At 42.6% G+C, this 21,607-nt stretch overlaps 1 protein-coding gene across 2 annotated transcripts in view; it reads right to left on the reverse strand.

The window, feature by feature from the left end:
* Nucleotides 1-2,521: 2,521 nt before the first annotated feature.
* The window catches only part of ipo13b (importin 13b), a 135,854-nt gene continuing 116,768 nt past the window's right edge, over nucleotides 2,522-21,607 (reverse strand). For both annotated transcript variants that reach the window (XM_080195449.1, XM_080195448.1), the window contains 4 exons: nucleotides 18,282-18,340; nucleotides 12,843-12,932; nucleotides 7,829-8,010; nucleotides 2,522-3,701 (listed from right to left, as the gene is read on the reverse strand). In XM_080195449.1, the coding sequence (XP_080051575.1) occupies nucleotides 3,605-3,701; nucleotides 7,829-8,010; nucleotides 12,843-12,932; nucleotides 18,282-18,340 (428 nt within the window). In that variant the 3' untranslated portion in view covers nucleotides 2,522-3,604. The remainder of the gene's footprint in view (nucleotides 3,702-7,828; nucleotides 8,011-12,842; nucleotides 12,933-18,281; nucleotides 18,341-21,607) is intronic.

Raw genomic sequence — 21,607 nt, forward strand, 5'->3', positions numbered from 1 at the left:
ATTTATTAGGATGCTACCAGGATTTGTTGGCTTGAGTTTAAGGAGAGGCTGAATAGACTGGGACTTTTTTTCCCTGAGCGTAGGAGGCTGAGGGATGACCTTATAGAGGTCTATAAAATAATGAGGGGCATTGACAAGGAAGATCGTCAATATCTTTTCCCAAAAGTAGGGGAATTTAAAACAAGAGGGGCATAGGTTTAAGGTGAGAGGGGAGAAATACAGAAGTGTCCAAAGGGGCAATTTTTTCTCTCAGAGGGTGGTGAGTGTCTGGAACAAGCTGCCAGATGTAGTAGTAGAGGAGGGTACAATTTTATCTTTTAAAAAGCATTTAGATAGTTACAAGGGTACAATGGGTGTAGAGGGATATGGGCCAAATATGGGCAATTTGGATTAGCTTAGGGGTTTTAAAAAAAATAAGGGCGGCATGGACAAGTTGGGCTGAAGGACCTGTTTCCATGCTGTAAACCTTCATGACTCTATAACCACTGTGCCACCATGCTGTTTAGTATTACAATCAATTACACCAATCTGCAATTTCTGACTCATGAAATAGGGAGAGGAATATGATTTTATACCATGAGTGGTTGAGTTGGAACCCAATAACAGGCAGATGGGTGTAATTATTGAAATATCAAAGACTGTCAGCTAATCTGGATTTAGTCCAAATATTCAAATTGTACATGAGTAGTGGGCAGATGTGATACACTGGCCGCATATTAAAGGTGATTCAAAATTTGAGTGGGAGCCCCAGACTGTGGAACCTGTAATGATATTTGGGATATTTAGAAACATTTAAGTAATTGCTATCCATCTTACCTTCAAATGTACTCCCAGTAAATCATAATTTGAGATATATTGGGATGAATACAGCATATCTAGATAAGGTCCTAATCACATGGTGGCTAGGAATAAATAAATTGAACCCTAGAGCATAACTTCAGAATAAATCCATTGAGATTTCATGTCAACATAGTACAGGGTTTCAAACAATCTGTGTTTTTAATATCTCTATGAACCAATGCATAAACATTGTTTTCACTCATTCAAATTTATTTACATTGACTGACCTGCTCCCAAACACACGACTCTCATGCTTTAATCAACGACTGCATTTTGCTCAAGGAAGATAATAATGAGACATCATCTAACGGTTCTCATGGAGAATGGACCCGGACCCAAATATATCTGCACATTCCTGCTTTCTTGGAAGATCAAATGGTTAATGAGCACTGAAATAAGCACGGCAAATAAACTCAACTGGCCTTCCCTTTCCAATGGGTCAGATTTTTAACACACAATTGTCAATGATATTTCATGTTATACCATCTTTTCAGCTGTTTCATACACAAGTATGAAATCACCAGAGAAATCTGAGCAATATGTTCCAATTGCCTTGAAGATAAAGATGACAAAAATACATGCACTTAGAGATCAACTAGAAAGGTCATGCCTAATCCAAAAGAGCATATTTTGACATATTCTATTTATACAAATGTTCTTAAAAGAAACAAGTTTCAGAAAAATAACTTACCGCAAAGCAAATTCTGATTAGGTTTCAAATAAGGGTAGCTGATTTCATGGGTATGTATTTGATTAAAATATATATCCTAGCAGTGCAAAAATTTCTTCACCTTCTATCCTCTGCTGAGGACTTATTTTACCTCATTAAGCTTGAATTTCATGTTCACTGGCAACTGTGTTCGTACGATCTCAAATAATGTTATTTGAGGCTTTTAGCAGCCAACAAGAAAAAAGGTCTCAATTTATTTAGGCTGGATTTAATTTGAAACCATGTAACAAGGGCAGAAGAATTGCTCCAATCTAGAGTGATACTCAGTCCATCTTCAGGAAGATCTTCATTGCTGGTTTTGGAATTAAAACATAAAAGGCCTGGATAAAAGGAACAAGTGTTTTAACATATTGATAGTATTCTAAAATATCAGATCCTTAATGTATTTCAAAATACATCAATAATCTGTTGAAATAACATTATCTGTATTTAGATGTATCCATCTCCTCCTTCAGGGGTGAATGAAAAATTAGATGAGTTCTAGTATCCTGGACAACATTCATCCCTCACTCAACACAACCTAACTTTCATTGCAGTTTATGGGATTCTGGTGTGCAAAGCAAGTCCTGCATGCATTTCTCAATATTACATCAGTGACTACATCATGGGAAATACTTCATTGCTAAATACTTTTGGAATGTACTGGGGTTATGAAAGGTGTTTAGTACAAATTAGAGTTCTTTCTTAATGCTCCTTAAAGGCTAATTTTGTAAACAGATGTCATCCTAATGCAACTTCAAGTCAGAACACCAAGTGTTGAAACTATGATTATGACAGACAATAGTTTCTATTTGTAGCTTCTCAATTACATAGGTTTCCTTCTACAATTCAAGTGGTGAAAACATTATGGACCAGATGTATATTCTTCATTTCTTTTACACTTTGTGTGCAAAAAAAGATTTTGGGGCAGAGAGGGAAAACAAAAATCACACATCTAGAAGTGAAGCTTTATTTCACAATAGAAAACCAATAGGCTACAGAGTCATTTCTTATCGAGATTTTACTAGTGGGCTTTCCATATTAATTCCGAGACCAGAATATATGCATGGTTGTGGAACTTCTAAAAAGTTCTAGAAGCACAAATAAACAAGTTACAAGATAACAAGGACAGCTTGGAGTTACATTAAGGTGGTACTGGTATTTGTACAGAAAGTAGCACACAGCATATATTACAAAAAATTTAAAAGTTGTGAAACGAAATAGGGCTGTAACAAAGCTTTCAGAGTCTCAAAACTTTGGAGGAGTTTGGACTGCTTTACAGCAGTTCATTGTTTTAACTATTCCAGAAGTATGATTAGTGAGGGCCTTTACTTAGATCAAGTCTTTCTTTATCTATAGTCAGAATGGATGACTCAATGCTCTGGTATTTTTCAATTTCTGAAATAAACATGCAAAGCTTTGAAACTCTCAAAAAGCAATTGTTACAGTCCAAAGAATTTTTAAGTTCCCAGACTGCTGCAACATTCTCCACTTTTTACATTATAACAGGAGCCCACATCACCACGTCATTAAATTAAAAACAAGAGAGAAACTAAAATACTAGAATCGCTTAAAATGGTTTCAGACATTGTAGCAGCATCACCAGTAATATTCCACAGCTGAATCATCTGGGATCAAGTCCCTCCACAAGATATTGTTGTGTTTACAAAGTGCCAAAATCACAGGACTCCAGCAGCAAGTTATATTGCTTCCATAAAGCTTTAATTACGACACAGAACATGTACACAAATTACTTGCAAGTCAGGACAGCTGATGCCAGAACGTTGCTGGCACATTTCCTCTATTAAATGATCCAATCCTATGATAGGAAGTCCTTTATATTTTTTAAAAAAAACAAAGCCTCTTAATATGGCTGCACACATAAATGCATGTATTTTTTCTCTCGAATCCTGTAGTGCAGACAGAAGCCCATTTGTTGCTTAAAAAAATCCTTCACGCTAGAATGAATTTTTACAGAAGGAACCGGTGCAAATGTGTTGAGGATGTAGGAAGCATGCTATTAAAGGAGTAATACTTCAATGTAATTATACAGCTTCAATATTCGGCTGCATATTCTGTGCCATGAAGACCTCTGCACAGTAGTGTGAACTCCTTAACAATGTCCTTAACTCTCCTTTTATTCACTCGATCTCTGTAAAACAGAAGAAGTTAAACTTCATTTTTTTTCATTTGATAGTGTTTTACTGAAAGCACAGGTTCAATGATGTATTAAATTTTTCATAACTGATAGCTGTCACACTTTTACTTCCCATGTCATTAGTTTTCACACACAACGACATTGATCATTGGCAATGCCTGAACTCATGCTTAAAAATTAAGCCTCTTTACGTTACTAATAAAAAGCACATCTGTTACACCTCCTTACTAAATACTAACATTCAATCCAGTTATGTTAGGTGATGATAACCTCTCATTATTGTCTATTCACCTCATTTGAGCTTAGCTCAGCCATTTTGCAGTGTTTATTTATAGTTCTTAAAAATGAAGGGAAGATTTAAAGCTTATATGAGCTATCTTCAGTTCACATTTTACATTTTTATATCTTAAATGAGACCTGAAGTTATTTTTCCATGCTCTCAAAAAAAAAAGACAGGATGTATTTAAGCCTCTTGCTCCCTTCAGTGTGCCAAATGGTCAGGACACACTTTGAGTCTTAAATGTTTCATTATTTACCTTGCTCAAATATTAGATTTTACACTTCGGCATTCATTGAATTTATTCAAGGCTGAGTTGGATAGACTTTTGGTAGACGGAGGAGTGGGGGGGAGCGGGAGCAGATAGGAGAGTAGAGTTAAAAGCACAATCAGATCAGCCATGGTCTTATTGAATGGTGGAGCAGGTTTGAAGGGCCAAATGGCCTCTCTCTTCTCAAGTCCAATGTTGCTATGTATTCCCATTTTGTTCTCCACATTCACGCTGAATTGGCTGAACACAAATCTAGCTGATTAGTGTAAAAATTTCAAGAAACAGAATTGTTTCACGTCTTTCCATTTTGATACTTTGCTCTTATAATGCAGATTGTACCTTTGTTATACACTAAATTTCCTGGGTCTTTTTTCACACTGCTGTGAAAATCTTTGCCTCATCACAAGTAATACATCAGGACATCTCAGTATCTTTTCAAAATGGTGACTTTTTCACAAAATTATTAAAATGTATTTTTGCTCATGTCATACGAGACCATTTAATGTGAATGCTGCTCAAAAATACAGCAGGTCAAATTTCTGACGTACAAGAAGGATTTTAGTAATCCAAATTCAGTTCTCAAAAAATATCACTGACCCTCAACTAGGCACCAACGAGCAGTATTGCAACAATTGGGTTCAAAAACACAAAGAAAAATAATAAAGGGGCTTCTTTGGAGACAGAAGATAAGAACATAAGAAATAGGAGCAGGAGTAGGCCATCTAGCCCTTCGAGCCTGCCCTGCCATTCAATAAGATCATGGCTGATCTGTCGTGGCTCAGTTCCACTTTCCTGCCCTCTCTCCATAGCCCTTAATCCCCTTGCCTATCAAAAACCTATCAACCCGCGTCTTAAATATATTTAGCGAGGCAGCCTCCACCACTTCAGAGAATTCCAGAGATTCACCACCCTTTGAGTGAAGAAGTTCCTCCTCAGCTCCGTTCTAAACTGCCCCCCCTTTATCTTGAGGCTGTACCCTCTAGTCCTACTGTCCTTTCTGAGCGGGAAGAGCCTCTCCACCTCTATCCTATCCATAAGAACATAAGAAATAGGAGCAGGAGTAGGCCATCTAGCCCCTCGAGCCTGCCCCGCCATTCAATAAGATCATGGCTGATCTGTCGTGGCTCAGTTCCACTTTCCTGCCCTCTCCCCATAACCCTTAATCCCCTTGCCTATCAAAAACCTATCAACCCGCGTCTTAAAAATATTTAGCGAGGCAACCTCCACCACTTCAACAGGCAGAATTCCAGAGATTCACCACCCTTTGAGTGAAGAAGTTCCTCCTCAACTCCGTTCTAAACCGCGCCCCCCCTTTATCTTGAGGCTGTGCCCTCTAGTCCTACTGTCCTTTCTGAGCGGGAAGAGCCTCTCAACTTCTATCCTATCCATCCCATTCAACATCTTATATGTCTCTATAAGATCTCCCCTCATTCTTCTAAACTCTAACGAGTACAAGCCTAGTTTATTCAGCCTCTCCTCATAGCTCAACCCCCTCAACTCCAGAATCAGCCTAGTAAACCCCCTCTGCACTCCCTCCAAGGCCAAAATATCCTTGCGTAAGTGCGGCGACCAAAACTGCACACAGTACTCCAGCTGCGGCCTTACCAGTGCCCTATACAGCTGCAGCAAGACCTCCCTACTTTTATATTCAATCCCCTTCGCTATGAAGGCCAGCATCCCATTTGCCTTCCTGACCACCTGCTGCACCTGCAGGCTGGGCTTTTGCAACTCATGCACAAGGACCCCGAGGTCCCTCTGCACTGTCGCATGCTGCAGTTTTTCGCCCCGTAAGTAATAGTCCTTCCTACCATTATTCCTACCAAAGTGGACAACCTCACATTTGCCAACATTAAATTCCATTTGCCAGTTCCTGGCCCATTCGCCCAGCCTATCTAGATCCTTCTGCAGGCTCTCCACACCCTCCGCACAATTTGCCATTCCACCAATCTTGGTGTCATCAGCAAATTTCAACACCATACACTCGGTTCCCTCCTCCAGGTCATCTATATAAATGGTAAATAGCTGAGGCCCCAACACCGAACCCTGGGGCACTCCACTAGTCACCAACCACCAATCCAAATAGCACCCACTGACCCCCACTCTCTGCCCCTTATTTGACAGCCAATCCCCTATCCACATTAACACCCTACCCCCAACTCCATGCCCCCTAACCTTCTGTAATAACCTCTTGTGTGGCATTTGATGAGGGGTATTTGTAAAACTAAACAAAAACACTGCACTTATAATTGACTTCTCATCATCGAACATGATTGCCAACAAAAATAACTAGCATTTAAATGCCTTTAATACAGTGAACTATCTCAAGGCACTTAACTGGATTATCAATTAAACACAAGGAGATACTAAGGCAGAAAGTAGGCCTTGAAGGTGGACTTTAAGGGAGGACAGAGAGGGATGGGGACAGAGGTGTTTAGGGAGGGAATTCCAGGACTTGGGGCCTCAGCAGCTAACAGCATATCCACCAATGGTGAAGAGACAAAAATCAGACATGTTCAAGATGCCAGGATTATCGGCTTACAGTTATCTCAGAGGGTTGTAGGGCTGGAGGGGATTACGATATTAAGGAAGGACAGAGCTATGGAGGCATTTAAAAACAAAGGTGAGAAAGGCCACTGATTTAAGTTCAAACCCAAACTTTGCTTTCATACTTGTTTAAAAGGAACTTTATCAAATGAGTCAAAATAGTGAGCAGAATAACAACATTGTGGGCAGAAATATTTCTTTGCACACAAGGTGGTTTACACGTGGTACTCGCAAAGTCTTGTCCAGGATGACAATGCTCACGTTAAAGGGCAGCAGAGGTGGCAAATATCGAAAGGTGAATGGATTGACATTTACCACAGCTATATAGAAGAAATCAAAATTATATTGCAAAGAGTTGATGATTTAAAACATCAATTCAACAAGTGCTGCAAGTTAAACTAAAAGTTACTGCTGCACATTTTCAACTCTTTCCTTTGTAATATATTTTCATCACATCTCGCTGAAGGAAATTGCTTTCTGGCCTCTCAACCAATTCTGGTGAAGTTACATAATTTGCTTTATCTGCTTTTGGTAAAAAAATTAATGGGAAATATATAAGCAGTTTTGTCTCCACTAATTAAAGGTAAAATAAAAAATAAAAATATACTCAATGGAAAAAGCAGGTGGAAGACTATGAAGCAATCGAGAAACAGCTGCCAAATAGTTGGTGCATGATAGCAAAGTTATGAGTTAGCTTTGGCGTTTACCAGGGCTTCCTCAAGTGTTGGCCGTGACCCCTAGTGGGGCCAGAGGACGATCAACTGGGTTTGTGAACGCCCTCTTCCCATGAGGGTGAGAGAGGCTGTGAAGTGGAGACACCAGGTGAGGCAGTCCCGGGATTGGATTTCTCACGACCCTATAACCTTGCTCTCTCAGCTTTATGCACGCACACCTCTGCACTCTTTCACCCAGCTCTCAGAATTCTATCCCATTCCCTGCTCCCTCTGATGGGGGGTGGTTCACAGCAATTTTTAAAGCTTCAAATTTAGGTTATGGGAAGCATGACATATGCATTTTAAACATATATACCTTAAAATTTGTTGGCTGAATGTTTCTTTTTGTACTTGTGTAAGGCGGCTTGATGGGAAATTCTGTTGCTGCATCACTTCCTTCAACCAAACGCTCAAGTAAGTAACACAATGCTTGTTCAAAGCAAACAGTATCTCTGCAAAATGATCCATCAGACTCCTTGGGGCCTGTCCACCGATAGCCTACCCAATATAGACAATTAAGTTAATTTTATCAGTGAAAGGAAGAATCAGAATTTTCATTATCAGCCATAAATATAGTTCAGAGCTCAAGTTTCATTTGTAACTGACCATCACAATACAGTATGCAGCATTTTAAAAAATGTGACAATACACTACCAACAAATAATTAGATGGAAAAAATAATGTGATGATGTGCAGTGGGGATGTCATTAGAAACATCGACTCAGAGCATGGTTACAGAACAAAAAAAATCCAGGATTCTGTCATGTGATTTCATGATAGTTCTTTCAGCAACACAGTAATTGCATCTTTCATGGCCACTTTGATATCGCATTGCCTCAAAGCTAATGAAGTATCTTCAAGTGCAGTTATTCTTGTAATGTGGGAACCAATTTGCACATAATAGACTCCCACAAAAAGCAATGTGATAATGACCAGATAATCAGCATCACAAAATCAGATTGAGGGAGAAATATTGGCCAGAACTCCCTGGATAACTCCCCTCCTTTTCTTTGAAATAGTGTCATGGGACAGCTGTGTAGCACTCCCTCAGTACTGTACTGGAGGTTTAGCCTTAAGGTTTGTGGTCAAGATCTGGTGCGGCACTTGGACTTAAAACCTTCTGACTCGGAGAAAAATGTGCTACCAACTGAGAGACTGCTGACACTTGGGCTGGATGTCTCCTGTCCCACTGCGGTGAATGGAGTTTTGGCTGAGCGCCAAATTCTCCGTTCTCACTGGCAGTAGTGACAGGGCACACAAGATCAGAAAATACTGACCTTTGTTTCTTCCACCTCTTCCAACCAATACATATTCACAAACATTATCTACTGACCTTGCTAGTAATCAGATTGAATAGATTTTTTTTTGCTATCCTCTGCCTTGATGTATAGATTAATAGTTCATACTTGCTTAACACTGAACTAACAAATCATTGTGGTTCACAACACATGAGGAATTCATTTGATTTATCCAGAAAGTGCTTGCTTTTTGCCAAAGCCATCCACTTCGGTGGTTGGTAAGTTAATGGAAAATGTCCTGAGGGATAGGATTTATGACCATTTGGAAAGATACAGCTTAATCCAGGATAGTCAGCACGCTTTCATGAAGGGTAAGTCTTGCCTCACAAATTTGATTGAATTCTTTGAGGAGGTAACTAAGTGTGTAGATGAAGGTAGAACAGTTGATGTCGTATACATTGATTTTAGTAAGACATTTAGAGCGTGGAGCATTACAGCGCAGTGCAGGCCCTTTGGCCCTCGATGTTACGCCGACCAGTGGAACCAATCTAGTGAACCAATCTAATTTCTCTTCGGTATTCACGCAGGGAGACGTAAATGTAGTTGTGGAGAACACTGGGTTACAGGGTTGTAAACTGGATAGTATTGCAGTAGATAAGGAGGATGTGCTAGATATTCTTGAGGGTTTGAAAATAGATAAGTCCCCTGGGCCGGACGGGATTTACCCTAGGATTCTCTGGGAGGCAAGAGAGGCGATTGCAGAGCCTCTGGCTCTGATCTTCAGGTCGTCGTTGGTCACAGGTATAGTGCCAGAAGGCTGGAGGATAGCGAATGTTGTCCCATTGTTTAAGAAGGGGAATAGAGACTTCCCCGGGAATTATAGACCGGTGAGTCTTACTTCTGTTGTGGGCAAAGTATTAGAAAAAATTATTAGGATAGGATTTATAGTTATTTAGAGAGTAATGAATTGATTGGAGATAGTCAGCACGGTTTTGTGAAGGGTAGGTCGTGCCTTACTAACCTTATTGAGTTTTTTGAAAAAGTGACCAAAGAGGTGGATGGGGGTAAGGCAGTTGACGTGGTATATATAGACTTTAGTAAGGCGTTTGATAAGGTTCACCATGGAAGGCTTCTGCAGAAAATGCAGATGTATGGGATTGAGGGTGATTTAGGTAATTGGATCAGGAATTGGCTAGCAGACAGGAGACAGAGGGTGGTGGTTGATGGAAAGTATTCGTCATGGAGTTCGGTTACAAGTGGTGTGCCTCAGGGATCTGTTTTGGGGCCACTGCTGTTTGTAATTTTTATGAATGATCTGGATGAGGGTGTAGAAGAATGGATTGGTGGGTTTGCTGATGACACCAGGGTCGGGGGGGGGGGGGGTTGGTGGATAGTGGGGAGGGGTTTCGTAGTTTGCGGAGAGGCTTGGACAGGTTGCGGAGCTGGGCCGGGAGGTGGCGGATGGAGTTTGATGCGGAAGGGTGTGAGGTAGTTCACTTTGGCGGGAGTGGCAGATGTGTAGAGTATGGGGCTAATGGTGGGACTCTGGGTGGTGTTGGCGAGCGGAGGGATCTACGTGTACATGTGCATAGATCCCTGGGGGTTGGAAATCAGGTCGGTGGGGTTGTTGGGAGGGCATGCGGTGTCTTGGCGTTTATTGGTGGGGGGATTGGGTTTGGGAGCCACGGGGTCGTGTTGCGGCTGTGCAGGGCTCTGGTGCGTCCACGCTTGGAGTGTTGTGTGCAGTTCTGGTCCCCGCATTGTGGGAAGGATGTGGAGGCATTGGGGAGGGTGCGGAGGAGGTTTGCCAGGATGTTGCCTGGTGTGGAGGGAGGGTCCTGTGGGGGGAGACTGAGGGATTTGGGGTTGTTTTCGTTGGAGGGAGGGCGGCTGGGAGGGGGCCTTGTTGAGGCATGCAGGATGATTGGAGGTTTGGGTGGGGTGGACAGTGATAGCCTTTTCCCTCGGATGGAGAGGGCTGGCACGAGGGGACATAGCTTTAGATTGGGGGGTGGTGGTTGTGGGGCGGGTGTCGGGGGTGGGTTCTTTACCCGGAGGGTGGTGGGGGAGTGGAGTGCCCTGCCTGCTGCAGTTGTGGATGCGCCTAGTTTGGGGGCGTTTGGGAGGTCCGTGGATAGGTTTATGGATGGAAAGGGATTGGCTTAGATTAGAGGGTCATTGCTTTTCTCTTAATTGGTCGGCGCAACATCGTGGGCCGAAGGGCCTGTTCTGCGCTGTAATGTTCTATGTTTCTATGTTCTATTACCAGTCACACTACCATGTAGTTTTCTCACAGTCCTGTATTATTTTTAGAAGTTCATTCTTGAGATGCGGGCATCACTAGCAAAGCTGATATTTATTATCTATCCCTTGTTTCCCACGAGGTGGTGATGGTGAGTTGTCTCCTTGAATTACTGATGTCTAAGTGGCAAAAGGCTCCCACAAGCAGCTATGTAGAGGATTCCATGATTTTGATTCAGCAATGTTCACCTACTGCTTTTATCTTTACATATTCAGGTCCCAGGTTTGGAACTAAAGTAGTCTTGGCAGGTTACTGCAATACATCCTGTATATGGTACAGACTGTAGCTAGTGTATGTGATGGTAGAGGGGTTAGGCAATTAGCCTAGTGGATGCAAATTTCTTTGTCCCAGATGGTGTCAAGGATCATGAATGTCATTGCAACTGCATCCATCTGAACGATTGGACAGCATTCCATCACACACAAGGTTTTTAAAGGTGGTGGCGAAACCTTGAGTAGAATGGAAGTTTGTCACTTCCTGCAAACATGAAGCTGATGTCCTGTTCTAGAAGTCACGGCATTTATGCGGCTGATCCAGTTGATATTTTGGTATTGGTAAGCCCCAGGAATTTGTTAGCGGAAGGCTTGCTGATGGTAATACCACTGAATGTGAAGGGGGCATGGATGGATTTTCTAATAGCCAGTAATGACCATTAGCTGACACTAGTGTGGCATGCATTTACTTGCCATTCAGCAACTCAAGTTTTTGTGTTTTTCACTGACTGCTCGATTTTAATGAGAAATTGAAAATGGAGCTGAAAACTGCAAATATCAGTCCAACTTCTATCCTGATGATAAATGGAAGATCATTGCTGAATGAGCTGCAATTAGCCTAGTACCTCATCTTGAGGGACTCTTATAATTTGAGATTGAAATGATTGGAGTCCAATGATCACAACCATCTTCCTATGTGTTAGGTTCTGCTCCAATGATTAAATAATTGGCTTTCTGATCATTATTGATCAGTATTACTGAGACTCCCTGGCATCATACTGGGTCGAAGACCACCTTTGTGTTAAGGACTAGAATCAAGTGATCCTGGAGAAACCCAACAGAACACTGGCAAGTAGGTTATTGTTGAGTATGTGCCACTTGAATACATCAACTGCTTATCCATTTGTCTGAAAAGATGGAATGAGCTTTGCCTCAACTACTCCCTGTGGCAAAGCAAACCATGCTCTTGTGTATGGACATTCCTCAATTTCAGAAACCATTTTTAATTGGTAATTCTTTGTCACCAATACTCCTGTCAGGGGAAATAATCTTTCCCTATTCTCTATCAAAACTATTCATGATTGTTAAAAACCTCTGCAACTTTATTTGCTCCAGTGAAAACAATCCCAGTACAAGTCTCTCCAAATAACTATAATTTTCATCTCATATTCACCTTTTTGGTGAATCTACACTCATGGCTTTAATTTGTTTTTCATAATGGCAACTTCAAAACTATACACCTTGCTTTGAAGGTGACCTACAAATTGTCCTACACAAATTTATCCTAAGCATTTTGCTCTTAGGCAAATGGTTTTATAAGCCAAAATCATATTGGCCTTTCTTACAAATTTATCTCTTTTTGCTTGTATATTCACAGATTATCTATTTTGTGCTCTCAGGTCACCTTATTCCTTTGCCTTCTTCAGCAGCTTTCTGTTGATTTTACATCTGTGTTCCTTTAATCTGCGCAAAACACATCTCCACAAAAGATTACATCTGCGCCTGCCTGTCCAAGCTGCCAATCAATAACTAACTGTCGAGGCCATAATCATATGAATATTTTCCAAAGCTACTTACTTCTAGAGTTGCTTGTAGCAAGAGTTTCCCATTTTCATGGACAACTAAGCCAATAGGCTGTATTTCCCGACAACGTGGCAGCAGTTCAGTCTAGTGGAGGAAATACCAATAACAAATGAAGAAAAGAATAACTGATTTTTTTCAGTGACATGAAGGCATCATGGATTTTAATTGTACATAATTACATTGCGAGTCATCAAGAACACCAAGTGACTCACTCCATTCACCACTATATTTTATATATAAAGATAAATTGTTACAATTTTGAGGTTCATAAGATCATGATGCTTTGGGACAGTGTCATTAAGGCAAAATTAAGGAGATTGAGACACCTGGTCTGAAATCTGCCTGACAGAAAACCTGAGTGGCTTGACTGTTAAAGATCAAAGGAGGCCGAAATTATCTTACAGGGAAGAGGCTGGGAAGGTATTTACACTTGGCTATAAAGGCAGCAGCCTGAGTGCTGACAGCGGATAGACTAAGAGTCAAATTCCTAGAGATTTTTTGAGAATGCCAGACTGAAAACAGTTGTGTTTTAACTGTCAATTTATTTCCGAGATAGAAGAGAGTTGGGCTCTCAAGGATAGCTAATCAGCATGCCTACCTGGATACAGACCCATGTGATTCATGTTGTCATGGGGATGCCTTTGAGGGGGGGGAAGGGTCTAAGAACTCACAGACAAGGTTAATCTTCCACAGTCAATGAGGATGAGCCTGCACACAAGAATGCAGGCACGAGAGTGCACAAGTAGATTTTTACAATTTACATAAATGACTTGAGGAGAGCAAAAGCTTACCTACTAAATTTTCAAACAACACAAAGATAGGCACAAAAGTATGTGACAAAAAGAACATAAGGTGGTTTTAGATAGATACAGCTAGGTTGAATGATTAGGCAAAAATCTGGCAGTTGGGGTATAATGTAGGAGAATATAAGTTGGTCATTTTAACAGGAAGAATAAAAAAAGCAGAGTATTACTTAACAGAGAACAACAGCAAAATTCTGAGATGCAGAGGGATCTTGGATCCTAATGCATTTGTCACAAAATGCTAGTGTGCAAGTGCAGCACATAATCAAGGCAGCTAATGGAATGCTATCCTTTATTATGAGAGGAATTGAGCACAGAAACTAGGAGCAGGAGTAGTCCAGTCCAGCCATTCAATATGATCATGGCTGATCCTCTATTTCAATGCCATATTCCTGCTTTCTCTCCATATCAGTTAATGCTAATAAAATCTTTAAAAAAAATTTCTTTCCTGTATACATTCAGTAACTTGATCTACTACAGTCTTTTGTAATAGAGAATTCCATAGGTTCACCACTCTTCTTCATCTCAGTCCTAAATGGTCTATCTAAATGGATGTGTCCTTTGGTTCTAGATCCCCAATAGGGAAGACATTCTGTCTGCATTTCATCTGTCCAGCCCTGTTAGAATTTTATACGTTTCAATCAGATCTCTTCTCATTTTTTTAAACTGTATTGAATACAGGCACAGTCGAACCAATCGCTCCTCATAGGACAGTCCCGCCAATCCCAGTATGAGCCTAGTGAACATCTGCTGCACTCCCTCTATGGCAAGCATATCCTTTCTTAGGGAGGGAGGCCAAAACTGCACGCAATACTCCAACTGTGGTCTCATCAAGGCCTTGTATAACTGCAGGAAAACATCTCTACTTGTAAACCTAATTATTCTATCAATGAAGGCAATTTGACTTGCCTTTCTAATTTCTTGCTGCAGCTGTATCTCCACTTCCACTAACTGGTGTGCAAGGACACCCTGACACATGTACATCTGCAGCTCCCAATACATCACTATTTAGATAAATCATGTTTTTCACACCCAAGTAAAAAGAAATAGTAAGGGTGTGAAATTTCAGCTATTAGGGCCACATTTGTGTGCAGTTTTGGTCTTCTTATTGGAGGTTTGGTTGATTGGCCATGGTAAATTGCCCCTTAGTGTCCAAAGATGTGTAGGTTAAGTTAACCATGGTCAACGCATGGAGTTATTTGGGGGGGGGGGGGAAGGAAAATAGGGCTTGCGGGGGGGGGGGGGGTGGAATAGGGCTTGGTGGGGGGGGTGGAATAGGGCTTGGTGGGGGGGTGGAATAGGGCTTGCCGGGGGGATGGGGGGAGCGCACAGCAGTGGTGGTGGTGGTATTACTAGACTGATATCTGGAATGAGCGAGTTGTCTTACACATGAAAGGCAGGTTATATCTGGTTTTAATTACATCTGATTTTGATTTTTATTTCTAGTACACTAGAAATAAATTTTTAATCTTTCAGCTTGTACCCATCAATAAACAAATAGCATGTAAAATTTTAAACAGTACACAGGTGACGCATACTGTGAAGCTGACATAGGTACAATTTTACAACGCAGAAATAGTCACCTCTGTTTATTATTCACGCATTTGATATACAGCTATACTAATAATTAAAACAGGTTACTGAATTAAAATAGTTCACATTTAGGCAATCTCTACCAAAAAAGTGAAAATTTTGATTTCCATTTCCTTTTAAAATTGTAACACAAACAGCAATTTGCCACAAAATAACACTTGTAATATTACAAGACAGTTACCAAAGATTTAATCACAATGTACTAGGTAGAAAGAAACAAAATGTAGAAATCATGCTAAGCGGTGATTATGGAACCAAGGTGAAAGTTGAAAAGGTTATATTTTAAATCACAAATAGTTTTCCCTCTGCTCTATGATTTACTTAACCTTGTGATTAACCATAATTAACCGCAATTCTTGTGATATAGCACGCCTGATATGATTAGAGATACTTTTCTTCTATTCTCTGATATTTATACTAAATGTACCTTTTCACTAACATTAGCTAGAGAAAAATACATCAATACACTATAATAATAACATTCCCTATTAAAATTCTTTTGAGTGACTTCCCCAGTGCCAAACTGTACCATATGTTGTAGAAGGGGGTCAATCCCTTAATTGATGGAAACAGCGTGACTGGCTAGAATCCCTCAGCTAGATAAACCAGAAAAAAAAGTGAGGGTTTCCACTTCTGATTGCTATCTTATCTATTGGCATTGAATGCGTAGATATTGCGCCAGATTTAGCTACGATTACTCCCCACAGTCAAATAATAAGTTATCGTTCAAGCTTGCAAGAAAATATAACCATTTGAACCTTGCTAATTAAAGTCTAGTTACCAAAATGAATTAAGACACAAGAGATTCCAGAATGCATTTTTTTTTTATTTTATTCCAATTCAATCAAATCAAATCCAATTCAGAGTCTCAACAAGTTGAGACATTTCCAATCCAAGCTGACAAGACAGGGCTCTCACCTCCTGTCTTGGGCTTGATCTACATGATCCAAGCTGATTGGAGCAGGCATAGCTCCTCCTCCAAGGCTTGATCTCATTTGCTTCTTAGCCAAAAGGCCGAGATGTTGCTTTTAAAAATTGCTTCAAACAAAGCTAAAATGTAACCTAATGACTTCAACCAAGCACAGCATGTTGATACTACACTTGATTTTAGCCAAGAGGCTGAGAAGTGATTAAGAAACACGGGGAAAATAACACCTTTAGTATACATGTTCTTGGTATTATTTTGATATCTTTGTTGATACATCATGTCCGTGTTAGTAGTTACATAATGTTGTAAACTAATAGCTTACGTTACTCCTTTACTGATAAAGATGATCATAATATACTTTAAGATGTCTTTGTGACAAGGCAATTCCAATAAAATAATGTTACATAATAACTTGGGAATGTAACAGGACTAAGAAACTGTTACATTAAAATGTAATTAAAAACAAAAAATGCTGGAAATACTCAATAGGTCTGGCAACAACTGTGGAAACAACGTTGATGGGGGGTAGAGAGGGAGAGGAGAGGAGATTCTCCCATCCCACCGCATGGGATTTGCCCATCGTTCCCACTGAGATTGTGTTTCCCAGTGTTAGATTTCCAGCAGCATCTGCTCCACACCAGAAATCACCGGAGGGGCGGGGTAAATATTGAAGTCTGCATTTCAATGCAATTTAATTACTATTATTGGGTCTGAGACCGAAGTCTCCGGGCCCACTAGCATCTTCCACCCCGACAGAGTGGTTCACCCCAGCAGGGATTACAGTTCCCTGCAAGTGAGGGGCTACTAGCGGCCCAGCCCTGCTGGATTGATGGGCAGGCAATCGGGGCATCAGGAGATCTGGCAACGGGGGTACTTCTTGGACAGCAGCACCCTGGCAGTGCCAGGGCTTGGGCCCCCAGCACTGCCTATGGGGCAAAGTGCTAATGCCAAAGGGCGTGACACATGGGAACAGAACCTAGGAGTGATTGTTGTGGGGAGGATTCCCGCTGTCACTCTGCAGTCAAGATCAATGGGGGAAGGAAGGAGGCCAACGTTTGGTGTGGGCTGGAGACTGGAGCTGGTCAGCAATTTGGAGGCCATTAATGTGTGGCCACCAAGCATGCACTGATCTCTGCACTGGCAGCTTGGTGCACAGACAGTAGCCTGCTCAGTGCACTGATTTCAGCCTCTCGTGGGAATATGGCGCACCCCCTGAAATTCATTGATACTCATGCTGGTGGCCTCTGCAGTGCACACAGAGTGTGGGAGATTCTTCTCTGGATTCCCACTGAAAAAAACAGTGCGAGTTACTCCAGTTTTCACGTGAATTTTTTTAGAATATTTTTGGGAGAAGAACTCCACCCAACATTTCAGGTCAATGATGACCTTTTGTTAGAACTGAGAAAAGTTAGAAATAGTTTTCAGTTGGCCAAAAAGGGAAGGGTGGAAAAATAATGAAAAGGAAGGCCTGAGATAAGGTGGAAGATGAAAGAAATTAAAATGAAGATTTGGTAGAGCACAGTCAAATGGAGTGATACTAAGACAAGTAAATAAATACAAGGCACATCCAGAAGAGACGCGAATGGCAGAACAATGAACAACTGTCAGCCAAATGAGGCGGCACGCTAGCACAGTGGTTAGCACTGCTGCTTCACAGCTCCAGGGACCTGGGTTCGATTCTCGGCTTGGGTCACTGTCTGTGTGGAGTTTGCACATTCTCCTTGTGTCTGTGTGGGTTTCCTCCGGGTGCTCTGATTTCCTCCCAGTCCAAAGATGTGTGGGTTAGGTTGATTGGCCATGCTAAGGAATTGCCCCTTAGTGTCCTGGGGTGCATAGGTTAGAGGGATTTGTGGGTATAATATGTAGGGGTATGGAGGTAGGGCCTGGGTGGAATTATATTCGGTGCAGACTCGATAGGCCGGAGGGCCTCTTTCCGCACTGTTGAGTTTCTATGAGATTCCAAAGATTAAAGCCAACACATACAAAATAACAATCAAAACAAAGGGCAGAAACTGTGGTCTAAAATCATTGAACAATGTTGTTCTTTCATATACACCCAAGCACATTCTTCATTAAGGAAAGTCAGAGCACCATAGGAGGAATACTTACAAAGAATGCACACGTTGCTTTCACTGTGGGGACTTCTGGAAACTTCAAAGATATGACCCCTAAATTGAAAAAGAACAAATTAATTGTAGGTCACAGTAATCATCTTCTGCACATGCATACACACAAACAAAAATGCCACGGGCGGAATAAACAGACAATGCAAGCTCTCCCCTCTACACAAAGGCATGCATTAATTCACTTTCACTTTATTGCATACAGTAATTTTGCATTGGACCAACTAAGTACTTGTGAGCCCAGGTGTAGAGCTAAAGAGCAATGAATAAAGTTTTCTTTATACTGCATCATTAATTTGATGCCTCGCTGCAACTCCTAGAACAGCATGCACCAAATCAATTAGCTCTAACTACTGCTCATGTAGATTTGGAGTCATGCAGCTCTCTTTTCCAGTTGTAAGCTCATAGCCAGAGTAGCTGTTAACAAGCAAATGAATGGCTGTTCTGTGGCAAGTGTCAGTAAACCTTCATTTTTTAAATATGAAAATCCTCGAAATATTCAGCAGGTCAAACAGCATTTGTAGAGGGATCATCAATCTGAAACACTGGGTGGAATTCTCCCAAAAAATTTTGAAGTGTCATAATGACGAGAATAATGAAGTGATCTGTGCCAGTCTTAGCAGCACACTCCGCAATCCTTCAACACTTAACGCACTGACCCATCAAATAAATAACGTCATTAGGGAGTCTCCAGGCAGGTGATCTGCCTGAGATGGCCACAGCTGTGCACTGTTATCAAGGGGCAAACTACCTTAAAACATTGCACTCAGCCAGTCATGCCAGGAAGATAACACCACGTAGAAGAGCCTACGGTTCACCGAGGAAGAGCTTGGACAGCTGCTGGACACCATGGAGGAGAGGCAGGTCATCCTGTAGCTCAATACGGATAATGACTCAGGAGCAGGGACACCAACGTGGCCTGGGATGTGACAGTTGCGGCAGTCAGTGTCCACAGACCAACACACAGGACTGGAGGTCAATGTCACATGATGATGCATAACTTTATTTTGGCAAAGGTGAATGTCCACTAGTCCCGTCCTGGTATCAGTCTCATCTGTCACACCTGGAACGTTCACCTCGGCTCAGTCCCATACATCCCATGGCTGTCCATCACCCAAAACATCCCAGTGTCCTCAAATCCCTCAGACACCCTTATCACAACCCCTACATAGCAAGGCACAGTGCCAAGCTAGACTACCCATTCTCCTACCGCCCTCCACACCAGCAGCCAGCTATCAAGTTCTCAATCATCCCCTTATGTCTCCACAGGAGAAGACGGCTAGTAATTGCAGTGAGCGGGAGAAGTCAGGCTGTGGAATCCCCGGACTGTGACTCCTGATCCCCTTTGAGGAACGAGTGATAGATCTCACAGAGGAGCCGCCAGAGAGGCCTGTGAGCAAAGGTGACGTTAGCACACACACACACAAGTGAGGATCTGCAAAACTTTCAGACATTTAGACCCTTCTCAAATAAGTATTAATTTGCCCATATATCCGTCCCTCCCCAGCACTGACCCATGTGTCTTCACTTGCAGGAGCCAGGTGAGGCCAGGGCCTCAGGAGTGCCCCACCCCCACCCACCTCGCAATCCCTGCAGCCCCAACACCAACACCTCAGAGGAAAGCTCCAAGGAAAGCATCAACCAGGCATTAGCCGCACCATCCATCAGTGCAGAGAGATTTCGGTGGGTAGAATTAGCAGAGAAACTTCACTTTCTGGTGAGCACCACACAGGTGCTGATGCATGTCATGTGAAGATGGGAATCTCTGAGGATTGGGCAGGCAGAGGTCTGATGGGCCACTGAAGAATGTTCAATAGAGCTTCTGGGGATGCAGAAACAGAACTGGGGACTGCGGAGAGGGTGTTGGAAACAATTTAGCAACTGCGAGGCTGCTTGGAGGGGTCTAACAGCCTTCAGGTGAAGAAGATGGTGCCGGCATTGTGTGGTATCCAGGCTGACACTGCAAGGATGGCAATGGAAAGCCTGGGTCAGGAAATGCTAGCCGTGGGAGACAGGGTTCAAGGCATGTCTGAGTCTCAGGGCCATTGTTGCAGGCCTCAAGGGCTTGGCCAATCAGAGACACGCTGAGGGGCTCCAGAGCTTGGTTTAGACACCGGGGGCCAGTACTGAGGGCTTGCACACCATGGAGCAGGTGATGTTGTGCCTCCAGGACTGGCAGCGCCAGGTGATGCATAGGCTTCTGGATCTCATTCCAACTTCCCCATCGTCCCCTGGAGTTTCCCAGGGAAAAGGGTGTCAGTGAGTTTGGACAAGGATGCTGGGGGTTAAAGGTCTGCTTCTGGAGGGGGGAAGGGGGGTTTTGGAGATGTTGGATACCACGCCTCTTAGTGGCTGAAACTATGAGAACCTGACGAGGGCTTTCCTGGTTCTCCTGCCCAGCCAGACCATTGCTCTGCCACTGGTTCTGCCTCCTCCAGGTCAGCCTCGTCTTCCACACTATGCCCCCTCAGCAGGGGCATCCACCTGGTCCTCCTCCTCCCCCAGGATGTCAGCCCACTGCTGTGTCAGTTGTGGAGCACACAGCAGACCACCATGATATGGACAGACCCTCTGTCCATATCAGAGCTTGGAGTGCTCTGGGCCCAGCCAGAGCACTCCAAGCAGCAGAACTGCATCTTCAGGAGCCCAATGCACTGCTCAATGACAGGCCAGATGGCAATGTGGGCCTCATTACAGTGTTCTCGGTCTCCACACTGGCGTCATCAGGTATAACCTCAGTGAGTGTCACCTGTCCATCATGAACCATCCGGGCAATCCAGGGTACTCTTCAAAGATCGCAGGGAGTGTCCCAGAATGTAGCTGTTGGGCACGTTCCCCGGTAAGCATTCGCACACCTCCAGGATGTTAGCAAGGTGGTCACACAGGCTCCACTCGAACAGGAACCGCTTGCTGTTGATAAAGGGCACTCCCTAATTCCATGGAGCTTGCAGGGTGATGTGCATGCCGTCTATAGTCTCTGAACCTGCAGCACACCAGTGATGCCTTCAGCCCGGGCATATTGTTAGATGTTAGACTTAGCTCTTTCCTCACACAATATAGCGAGATGCCTTCTGCAACCCCTTGAAGTTGGGTGTTTGCTAATGTTCGGCACAGAGCTGCATCCCACCCCCCCTCCCAATATCACAGGCTAGCAGCGGCAGCACGAGGCCAACTGTGCCCAGAACTCTGGTGCTCACAATAAGCATAAGGGTGGCTGTTAGAAGGTCCTCTGTGAGGAACCCTTGCAGTAGAAACCTTTGTATACCCACCTGGACATTTGGTGCAAATTGACTTCCAAACATGGCACCCAGG

The sequence above is a fragment of the Carcharhinus amblyrhynchos genome, chromosome 9, assembly GCF_965287045.1.
Source record: "Carcharhinus amblyrhynchos chromosome 9, sCarAmb.v2.hapA, whole genome shotgun sequence".
NCBI lineage: Eukaryota > Metazoa > Chordata > Chondrichthyes > Carcharhiniformes > Carcharhinidae > Carcharhinus > Carcharhinus amblyrhynchos.